At 33.9% G+C, this 12,226-nt stretch overlaps 1 protein-coding gene across 1 annotated transcript; it reads left to right on the top strand.

Moving 5' to 3' along the window:
* Window positions 1–541: 541 nt before the first annotated feature.
* LOC128216131 (heat shock 70 kDa protein 12A-like) lies at window positions 542–5,363 on the top strand. The gene is made up of 8 exons (XM_052922718.1): window positions 542–659; window positions 1,020–1,168; window positions 1,815–1,894; window positions 2,186–2,327; window positions 2,978–3,128; window positions 3,578–3,712; window positions 4,200–4,408; window positions 4,650–5,363. Exons 2-8 carry the CDS (start codon window positions 1,151–1,153, stop codon window positions 5,361–5,363), a joined length of 1,449 nt encoding a protein of 482 aa, XP_052778678.1. The 5' UTR covers window positions 542–659; window positions 1,020–1,150.
* Window positions 5,364–12,226: the final 6,863 nt, after the last annotated feature.

The raw sequence follows: 12,226 nt of genomic DNA, 5'->3' as shown, positions 1-12,226 counted from the left end.
TCATATCTTTTTGAAGGTCTGTCGTTCGATGCCCTACGACTGTGTTACAATAGACCTACGAATTTCGTACGACTGTTGGTTTCTTTTTTGGGTGGTCCGACGCCTTTTTGAATTTTCATCGATATTCCTACGATTTCGCGACAAGTCCGCGATAATACTATCAGAGTTTCACCATCGAACCTTCTTTAAGCGACCGTGGCGACATCCTTGACCTATTTTTTCCATTTAAACTCTGTCGTTTAACACATTTTTCTACCACGAAACTTTCAAATTAACCTCTTATAAATAAACCTTCGCCAGCCCCCTCTGTCGTTCGACAAATAAGAGTTGCTTGTATGTTAAACAGGCTTTAAGAAGTCGGTTATAATTTTCTTCAGTTTGGGTGTTTCCTTCGTGGACTTAAGGTAATGGTTTTCAATTTAAACGGGAAATGGTGTTACCCACAATCGGCAAATCATCAATCATACAGTCATTTCATGAATAACATTGGGTATCTCGGATTGTTATATTTTGTTTTCCAAAGGCGAAGCACCTTTTAGTCGCAGCCATCGATTTCGGGACAACGTATTCAAGCTGGGCGTTCTCATTCAGGTTTGACTATGATAGTGACCCAACGAAAGTCTCCGCAAAACAGTGGCAAGGACACGAGTCCGCAAAAGGTACAGTATTTTTTGAATTTTGTCTTAGTTTTTAAGCTTTGAGCTCATTTTAAAACTCAAGGGCTGGATTTCAATGTACGTTGAAGTTATAAAACAAATAGGACTACATGCAATGCATATATGTATTTTGTTGTCAATGATTCTACGCTAGAAACATTGAAACAAATAAGGACTTCAACTTGATTTAAATAATATAAAAACTGTTTTAGGTGTATGATTCCGTTCGTTGAAGATTTAATAAACGCTTAGATTATGGGGTTAATTTTTCAATGCACTTTTATTGAATATCTAGGCCCTACTTGGTTAAATTTTCAAAGCAATTTTATCGAATATGCCATGCAACATAAATATTATTTCCAGGCCCTACTTGTATTCTGATCAAGCCTGACGGGAATACATTACATTCGTTCGGCTTTGATGCTGAAGCCAAATACGCAGAACTTATTGAAGAAAACAAACATAAAGACTGGTTCTTCTTTAAAAGGTTTAAAATGATGTTATGGAAACAGGTACACTTTCACTTTCAAATTCTGTTTAATTAAACAATATGTATTGTTTACATATGGAACAAATACTTCTGAAAATGTATATTATTTAGGTGATTCTTTGTTATAAAATTAAATTTTAATACTTTTTCAGTTTTGATTATATTTTAAAAAACCAAAACGTACCAAGTTTAAATAAACGCGTAAATAATCAAATTATTGATTTGTAAAGTAAAACGGACAAGCAAACCAACATCTTCGGATATTAACGAAAAGATCCATTCCGAAAAACTGCATCCATTAGTTGGAGATAGAGTAATTGAATGGGTCGCCAGTGGGTATCCGAAAATGTCAAATAATGAACATAGTTTCACAGAGAAAGTACCAATTTCAAAGATATAGTTTCAAGAACCGTGAGTTATTGAACTTTAAGGCTCCCAGCAAATCTTTTATCAGAGAACTCTAGATTTTGATCTATTCATGGATGACATGGGATAATACATTCATACTAGAATCTAACATTTAAGTTATTGTACAGAAAGACGCATTTTTTAAAATAAAATTCGACAAATATTCGGTACAATAATACAATGACAAGACGAGTGTTTTTCAAGATTTACACTTAAATTGAAGGTCGATATACATAAATGCATGTACAACATTATTTCAGAAACTCCATCGAAATTTGTTGTTGGAAGATGAAAATGGTCGGAAACTATTGGCAAGGACCGTTTTTGCGTTGGCCATAAAGTAAGTTTTTGTCCTTCGAAGATTTATAAGGTACCATAATTATAAACCGGACAGGGGACTAGACACCTATTATATGTAGATATATAGTGCATTATGTTAATAATAATTATTTTTAAGGCTTCGATATTTCATTAAATACTTTCAAACTTTATCTGATTTGGGGGATGCAAAATATTAATGTATGTTTAACTGTGTGTCAAAAAGTCACACCTTTTAGCAAAATGCCTACACTTATATTATTCTGTTTATTATAATTATAGTTATTGCAAAATTATTGTTTGGATGAAATAGGTATCTAAAGGAAGACCTATGGGTTGTTTCTAATGACCGAATAGCTAACGCAGTGCTACAAAACGAAATACACTGGGTTTTGACAGTACCTGCCATCTGGAACAATGCAGCAAAACAGTTCATGCGCGAAGCTGCAGAAGAGGTAGTTCTGCTAACCTACCACCGAGGTGTTATTTAACTTGGTCAAATCTTTCTCAATCAAATTATAATAGTTTTTCGGAGAGGAATACATTAACGTCCGTCGAACCAACCAACCGACCATCTAACAGACAGACCAATATTAATTATGTGAACATTTGATAAAATGTCTGAATGCATGCTCTTAATTTCATTTTGGCTAATATTATATATATATTGGATATTTAATATTGACTTTAAAATTAATATATTTTTCAAATCATGTTGATGAATGATAAATTATATGCTAAAGTCCAATAAACTCTGTATTCTATTCTATTCTATTCTATTCTATTCTATTCTATTCTATTCTCGAAAGTGAATGCGCAACCCACAATTTAACCGAAAGCTTAACACGTGTTTGAGAATGGTTATTTTATTCTTAGCTATTTTAGCCTGATTGTCACCACACCTTATAAATCTTAAAAATGGAGTCCGTTTTTTAAGTAACAACAAGTGTGGGTATCCATTTTAAAGACAGTGAAAAAGAGCCCCCGCTCTTAAACAGCTAAGTCTAACTAAGACTGCTGGTTAAATACATTAGGTATAGTTTGTGATCCACTTTCCTGACAAAAGACGTACTTGGTGAATTATTATGACCTAATTGATACACAGGCGGGAATAGAATCGGATATGCTGACTATTGCACTTGAGCCGGAAGCTGCCTCGCTTTTTTGTCGTCATCTCCCGGTTGAAAAGAGTGGGAATCAGTTCTCCCTGGCATCTCTGCGAACTGGAAGCCAATATCTAGTACTTGATGCTGGAGGTTTGTTGCAATTTTCTGAAAGATCTATTTCGAAATATTTTAGTGATGGCTAATAACATCGTTGCACTTATGTCGTTCACATTTTCAAAGAGAAATCATGTACATTGTACCTACCAATTCTAACCATTTTTACATTGTTTACCCAAATAAAGGTCAACTAATGTTGTAGTTTGTCTTCATTACCGTTAACAAACCGTTATTGTCCCTATCCAATAAGTTTGTTGTCTATATATAGGTCAACAATTTGCTCATTGTCCCACTATATCGTTGTTAAATATGCTTACCCTCATACATTTAAGACCATTTAAGCAAATAAACACATAACCTTTACGTTAACATGTTTCTCACAAAAAAACTTAGTTAACGCTTAAACAGTGCTTTGCATTACCACTTCTTTCCATAGTAGGCGTCCTTCCCGCTAACATTACTACCGTTATACATATACATAGGAGGAACCATCGACATAACGGTGCACGAAGTTACGGAATCCGGTGGTGTCAAAGAGCTGTACAAGGCGAGTGGTGGCGCTTGGGGTGGGACAAAAGTCGATGCTTCCTTTGAAGAATTCTTAGTTTGTTTGACAGGTATTTCGTTTAAATTTTTAACCATATTGTGTATTTTTAAGGTTTTAGTGGAACCAACTTGCACAGTAAAATAGTTTAATGAAAACAGTAACACACAAAACTAATAAATATTAAACAATTTAAGAAAACGATATATTAATGTTTAGAAAACTACGTACTTAGTTTTTAGAAGACAATATTTATGTGAAACACTACAGAAACTAGCCCAAATGTTTAAACATAACCCCCGTTTAATGGCACAGGGTAAACGCCAAAACATAGAACACAAAAACAATAAATCACAAACAAGAAACATGGAACAACAGCACAAAACTTCATTAACAACACAGTTCACATATACTATATAAAAAACTAGGTATGTTTATCAAGATTTGATACCTTGGAAAGGTCAGTAAAATGTTAATTTACTTGGGTTTTAAACCAGATAATACTGTATAAATACATGATTTTTTTATTGTCTTTGTATAAATGGAAGAATCAATTTTAGATAAAAGTGTCGTCAAAAAGTTCAAACAAGACAATTTGGATGATTATATAGAACTTCTGAGGCGGTTTGAGGTAAAGAAGAGAGAAATTGATCCCGACAAGGATACAAAGGTCGTCATGAGCATTCCACTTGCCTTTTTTACAACTGTTAAGAAACGACTGCACAAAGACTTGAATAAAGCGGTCAAGAAGTCATTCTACTCGAATTCGGTATGGCATCTGTTATCTTTATTTTACTCAAATATATTGTGAATTATATTTTAGAAAAAAAAACCCGTTTCTCTTTGTTTTCCACTCACTACAGTGCGATAACATAAAAAGTTATCCATTCCATTCGTACTTATTCGACACCTACTACTTGTACTTAAATGTACATTTTTGAAGAAAACGACTTATATGATTGCATTTGCAGATCAAACAATACTAATTAGTATTTCCTCTTTTCTTAAAGGTGTCCTTGTCTGGCGACAAGCTAAAAATCGACCCAGCTGTTGCTCAAAGCTTTTTTAAAGAATCCGTCGATAACACTATAGAACATGTGAAAGATATTTTGCAAAAACGAGAAAACAGAGGCGTGGAAGCAATCTTGATGGTTGGTGGGTTTTCTGAGTCAAAAATGCTAAGCAAGGCATTCAAACGAACGTTTCCCACATTAAAGATGATCCTCCCTGATGAAGCTGGTCTGGCAGTTCTTAAGGGAGCCGTGATTTTTGGACATGAGCCCAGAGAAATTGTCGAGAGAATAAGCAAATATACGTATGGAATTGCAATGGATCCTTATTTTGACTCTAGGATGCACCCCAAATCAGCGAAGTTCACTGATAATGCCGGTGTTGATAAATGTAAGAACTTTTTTGATAAGCATGTAATAGCCGGACAGTCGCTGAGAGTCGGTGAGGCCCAGTCTGAACAAACGTACGCCACAACACCAAGCCACAAGTCAACTGTGCACATAGAGGTATTCGCAACAGAAAGTAAATCTCCTGTACTTGTTACTGATCCTGGATGCCGAAAGGTTGGGCAATGCACCATTCCAATGGCTGGCACCGGCGCTGGGCGCAAAGTTTTAGTAAACATGATATTTGGTGGCACGGAATTTGACGTCGAATGCACCGAGATAGCCACTGGAAAAGTATCGCATATCACTATTGACTTTTTGTTGTAGATAACAGTAATTTAAGTACAAGTGGTACATGAGCATGTATTTGTATATTCTTATTCAAAACAAAAAATGACAAAACATATCTTGACTTATAGAAAATGTACAATGAAAAAGACAAGTAAATATTATTCCTTGCGTTACAAAACGTTTTCTTGCAAACCGGGCAACAGGTTATGTGACCAGTGCTGGGAAAATCGACCTTCAGACCCTATGGAAAATGAGTCAGGCGCAACAACGAGCCATTTAAAAATTAATTAATGTGCAATTGCAAATATAAAGTTTCTAAACAGCAATATTAAATTAAAATAAATTATTTGAAAGAAACATTCAAAATTTATTCAAACAGTAATAAGTGGATGATCTTCGAAATCATTTGACAAACTGCAAACTATCGAACCCTTTTCCACAGCTGTGCCTGTCTGTGTGCGGTCTGTGAGATCCCTGAAAATAGCGGTGTTAAATGCATGTATTATTGTAAAAAAATATTAAATACATACTGAACTCGAATATTGACTTCAGTATAAATAATGTGAAACATGGAATTTTGGCGTCCCTGTCCCTTGTATTTTGGCAGGTTGCGGCATCAATATTGAAGTAACATTCTATCCCTGACACGTGGCAATACATTATCGTTTATTACACTACAATTAAAGTAACACAGCACTTAAAGTAACTTAGCAACAGTCATGTTCATGAACAGCTCAAAACAGAGGGTTTATTAGACTTATACATTTATGCATCGTCTAAATACATATAGTTATACATAAAAATATTTTCACGAAAAAAACACACACTTCCTTACCTGTTTCACAAGTTGTGTGCTGCCATCGCTTGCACCAGTCACAGTCATAACTTCATTTGAACACATAATAAAATGATACATGATTATAATTAAACATATAGTAATAAGTAATATTACTGAATACTTTCTTGCAAAAGAGCTTTCAATGAATAGTCATGTTTTTAACCACATTTGTGCTTTTAACTGACACCAACGTTCTTTTGTTTGCTTTTTATGCTTTCTATAATAATACATGTAATGTATACTGAACAATTAAAATAACATAACTGTAAGATTCGAAACTTAATTACAATATGTTAGGAAATTACGTTACGTTAGTTATATTATGTCTTTTCAACACTACTATCATTGTTGTTTTTGTTGAGAAATTACGTTAGTTCTGTTTTGTTTTTGTTTTCTACACTATACGCACGCTGTTGTTAATGTTGTTGAAGTTGTTGTTGATGTTGTTGTTGTTGTTGTTGTTGTTGTTGTTATTATTGTGTTTTTTTTCCATTTACATATTTCACTTAGATTTCTGCATTTCATGATATTCACACATGAGGCCTTACTATATTGTTAATACTTGATTGCATAGGCATAAATGATTTTTCTTATACTGGATTATTTTCCGTATACGGCCCAATTTCCATGTAATGCATTTGAAAATAACCTTTTTTTCGTATAACTAGAGTATGAACGTAAGCACAAATATCAAATTGTGCTGTTTCTCTATTCGGGTGTTTCATTTTTTAGCATATACATTGGGCCAGTGAAACACATTTTAAAAGCTCCCGTTTTCGTTTTCTGTCATAATGCTTTTAAGCGTAAAATCATGATGGTACTTCCAACTGCTCTTTTTATCACACTTGACAAGCGGAGTGGCGATCAGGTGACATAGTTTTAATTTGACGTAGTATATTTATTCCTATCGATTTTGATTTGTTTTGCCATTTTGGCACGTGGGTTGCACTGTGGTCCAACTAATAAGCACATGTGATTAGTGACATATCCATAACGGGTTTTAGTGGGAATTATTGTTATATCCCTCAAATGAATGTGAACTCACTCCTTCTACCAGTAAAATAAGCACATTTTCTAATCCAAACATAATTTATATCCTTCATATGCTTGCTGGAAAAATTCTCATAATTGCCCTTCGTAAAATCTGAATCTGAAAGAATAACATGCAGTAAATATGACCACCCATATCGAAGCATACAGCTAATAACGCTTTATACCTACTGGTTCACATCATTCAATTGACATGTTACAGCTAATATATGGTCGAATATGTACTGTCTGGTATTGATGAGCAAACATAAAGCAAACTCAAGCGATATTCATCATTTGTTTGAAAGCGACATGAGAGGAGTAACCACAAGCGGACACTATGTCAATCATATGTCAACATTACTTTCACCATTTTTAAATGTGTGTAAGTCTATATAACGACGCTTTAAAACTATGAGGTCGGTCTCAGTGAGACTTGCAGTCATATAATGTTGTGAGGCATAACGCTCATACATAATTATACTCTGCGGAGTACTTCCCTGTTCCTTATCGTGCGTCAAAGTAAAGTGATATACGCGCCTATTGTACAACTGATCACTTGTGTTTACGTCCCTCTCGGAAGACAATAAAGAGTTTTAAATGTTTATGCGGTTAATTGAACCTGCAATCTCTGGAATGATTGTCAAGTGTCTTATTTACAATAAATTGAACCGAATTGTCATACCACGTAGCATAGGATGCAACGGATCCACGCATATCCAATAAAAATGTTAAACGGTAAGAGGAAAATGTGCCAACGAAAGAACGATACATGTATAACTGCAAAAATAACCGAATGTTTGATATTTGTAAAATCGATAAAAAATGTTCACGGTTTGACAATGATGAAAGAAGTTACAATTTTTTTCAGTATCAATTGTACATGGAACTTCAAACTATGTCTGTATCATTGTTCACCTATGATCGACGAAATGACGAAAACATGCCAAGTTTTATAGTATAGGTATATCAGGTTAAAATACCTAAATTATCAAACACTACAGTCTATATCTTGCTCTTCGTCATTTAACTATAAATAGATCAAGACAAAGCAATCGTTAAACACATCCTTATATGGACATTTTTAGAAACACATCACGGTTGAAAACGATAACAAAGATACGATAAAGCGCCTCAAAAGCAGTATGATGCAACCCGTCAATATATCCCATCATTTAACAATATGTCTGCTTTCATTTTACTATTTTTTGTTCACAGTGATGATAACAGACCTAAATTTCCATTGTTGAAAATGTTGGAGTAGGACACATTCATGCCAAGAGCAGGGTCGAATTTTCTTTTCCTCTGTACGATGTGAACCATTTTTGAACGGTTGCATTAGAAGCCAGATGATTAATCATCATAGAGTGGTGTGCTGTCTATTTATAGTAAACACATAGCAAATTAAAAAGACCTACATCATGTGTTTTGAAAAGACTTACACGTATTCTGTCGAATTATCAATTGACGCCGACCCAAGTGAAAGTATCAGTCATGTAAGATTATGTGGCACGTGCATATAGCCATGGTTAGAGAACCATGTTCTTTAACGTGCGCAAGAGTTTAGTTATGGCACACAACCCTCCCCCAATCCCTGTTTACCGTAAAACGGTAAAGTTGTTTTGACGCGGGTTTTCGAACCTGCCACCCCTAGGTTTAAGGAGAAGTTCTTACCACCAGACCTCGAATCCGATGGAAGGAACACTTCCGTTTTCAAGAATAGAAAGGCATGTGTCATGTTCATGGTCCTGGTGCTAATTACCTTAACAAAACGTGTAATTTTAATTGAATTTAATATCAGTTCTATGTAGTCCTAGTGAAATTTGAACTAAACACTTCATTTTATAAAGCATAAAGGTCTGTTTTTCTTTTTTTACAAACATTTATGTAACTGAAGATTTTAACATAAATTGCACTAATATAAGTCATATTCAACATGACATTCATTTCAAATGTTATTTAAATCACTTATAACTTAACTTTTTTATAAAGCTTATTACGAATTAGTTTGGGGCTTAGAGTGGTTTAGTGTTTAGTTGTACGCATCTAACCAGGAGTACGTTATTTTTGCCTCTCGAAAACATCACAGTCTGCTTCTACCCAGTACACGGACTCGAGAGTGATTTATATCAGTATCCAGCTGTCTTTGTTATCAATACAAGATAAATGAGTACGTGCACTACAGAAAACGTAAACATATACCTCATTTAGCCAGTAACTTGAGTAAAACTAATATTGAATAGTTCAAATAGTTGATGTTATATTTGGTACATTTTCACAAATGATGTAACGTGATTGATTCGTATTCCCAATAAGTATAAATTCTACATTACAGAACGCAAGATTGCTAGATAAACTAGGATGGCGACACTAGCTCCGATCAGAAGTACTTGAAATATTTCGGTGACATCAGAGTGCCAAGAAAGCACGGCAGTAGGTCCTGTACGCAATTTCGATGATAGATATAGAATTGTAATTTCCAATATTCGTTTACATTCATTTCCAGAAATAGTTCATAGAATTTCAGCTAACAAACTGCGATGTCTACTAAAAGCGCAGATATAATAAACAAAGCGTATTAAAGTACAAATAAGATAAATTGCATGGATTCCTAACCTCATTATTGAGTTTAAAAAAGGTTTAAAGCAACAAAGCGCATACCCATTCTCAATGCGTGAACTTAACGAAATACTTTCCAAAAAATCATTGGGAATTTAAATATTTAATACCAGTCTATTTTCTGAAACCTGCTAAATAATACTATTTTAGTATATTATTTTTATGTAAGTTGTCCAAATGAATTAAGTTATACGAATAATATGTTATTAATTCCGTTAACACATAATACCTAAATTTATGCTTTTCGGAGGTAAGCTGGAAATTAGTATCCTGATTAACTCACCGGTTGAATCAAAGAACTGAAAGTACTGCTGGAAGGTGATTTGTACTGCTTTATACATTATATATTTGTATATGTATATATTTCGAATGTTATTTTGAGAATGTGTGTCGTTTATGTATATTCGAGTGAATGGCTCGTTACTTCTCGAGGATGAAACTTAGACGGTTCGTACCATGAAACATGAATCTTATATATTGTTGACGTTTCGTACAAATCATACCAATGTATTTTGACACTTCACACAATTATCACACGGTATTTATCAGCATATATAATTAAACATTTCATTATCTCTTAAAATGTGGTCCATACCATCGACATTTTGCAATATGCTTTTCTTAAATTAAGTTTGCAAATAATTGGGAAATGTGTACTTACAAAGTCAAACCCCTCAACACTTATATTTCGTTGACCTTTCCAAGGTCAAAGCCACAACGTTTTATTCCATGTGTGTTCTTGTTTCAATACTCTTTATTTTGCAAGTCATATTAGAAATATTTATTTTTTATGAGAGCAATTTATATACACGTCGTGCTAGAAAATGAGCATGCTAGAATACACTTCACTATTGTGAATAAACGTTTAATTCATTTCTTTATAAAAAGGATATACTTGCCAAAACACGAAATTGATTGACTTTTTTAGATTTAAAAAATTTCAAAGCTTAATTTACACGTTTTAAAACAAACAATTAGCCAACAACACTCATTGAGAGAGCCAAATTTTGAAAAATATTGTCCGCACAAATGATGTTTCGCTATACCAAAAAACATAAAATCTAGTTTCATGCTTCTGATTATGATTGGTCGCCAGTCAGAAGCAGTTGTTATTTCGCTTTGCCAAGGGAAAGCACTGTGCTTGAAAATTGCTGATATTCACGCGCATACCTGTCGTACATTTTAACGACAATAATCACAGGGTACAATAAGCTATATGTTAAAGTATAATACTAGATATAACTCTAGTATGTGCCATTCGACCGCACCGATAACTCAGTGGTAGAGCGTTCACTTCGGAAGCGAAATGTCGGGGGTTGAAACCCTGGCCGAGTCAAAACCGAAAGTCGTTAAAATATGGTGCCGGTAGCTCCCGTTTCTCAACATATAATGTGTGGTTCTGCGAAATGGTTAACTATTTCAACCAACAAAAATGTATCCCGTGTATTGGTGCTTTACACCGAGCGCGTTAAAAACCACGAAGTATTTTCACATCAGGCGCTCTTGTATTTCATCCTGATTCTAATATCAACAATTAATTAGTTTCTGATGGCCATTGTCTGTTGCAGTCGGAAATAATTGGTCGACAACAAAAAGTATATATCTAACTTGTAAACGAAGGTGACTGTAATCTAACCCAGATCTTTCAAATTACTCTTATCCTAAATAGAATACGAACGATAAAAACAGTTTGAAAACAATATTGACTACAGACATATATAATATAATATTGATATAATAGTTCAAATATTTTATGCCACAAGTCAACCGTTCAAAAATGATCTTGATTCAATAACACATGACATCGCTCAATTATTCTCTGAACGTGCACCATACATCTTTTCAAAGCACACGGAAAATGCCTTAATAATGGACGTGTAAAACACAACAAAGCACATAAAAAGTACAATATAAATAAATACGACTTGACTCTAAACATCATTGATTTTAAAGGTACAAACTATAAAAAAAACCTATTTAATATTCAAATAAGCCAAAACGATATAAACCAAAGTCATATTGGTCTTATCTTATCTCTTAACTGTTTAGAAACTAAAAATAGAAGCCTTACAACACTCATAACAGATTTATGTAATAAGTTTAAATTAATGAAAACGGAAAGTAGCACAATTCCAATCGAAAACGAGTGAGACAATCAATTACCCTGTTTCGCAAAGTGAAATATTAAAATCTTAATAATGGAAAATGTCCATCGAAGTTTGACGGGGTTATAAACGTGTAAATAAAGAGTTCCCCAAATCTAATGGTGCGTCATTATGAAAAGTAATTTAATATTATTTCAACAACGGGTTTAATTCCAAAAGTGTGGTTACTAGAAATTATTAACCCCATTTTCAAAATCAAAGAGAGAAAAGTTAACTTGATTTTAAAAAATACAGACCTACTACTGTTC

This window comes from Mya arenaria, chromosome 14 (assembly GCF_026914265.1).
Source record: "Mya arenaria isolate MELC-2E11 chromosome 14, ASM2691426v1".
NCBI lineage: Eukaryota > Metazoa > Mollusca > Bivalvia > Myida > Myidae > Mya > Mya arenaria.
The sequence above is the reverse complement of the archived record's forward strand: the minus strand, read 5'-3'. Positions and strand labels throughout refer to the sequence as shown.

Coding starts and splice junctions, on each gene's coding strand:
- LOC128216131 (XM_052922718.1), top strand. Junction 1,895..2,185: donor GTTTTTGCGTTGGCCATAAA/GTAAGTTTTTGT, acceptor TGGATGAAATAG/GTATCTAAAGGAAGACCTAT. Junction 2,328..2,977: donor TGCGCGAAGCTGCAGAAGAG/GTAGTTCTGCTA, acceptor ATTGATACACAG/GCGGGAATAGAATCGGATAT.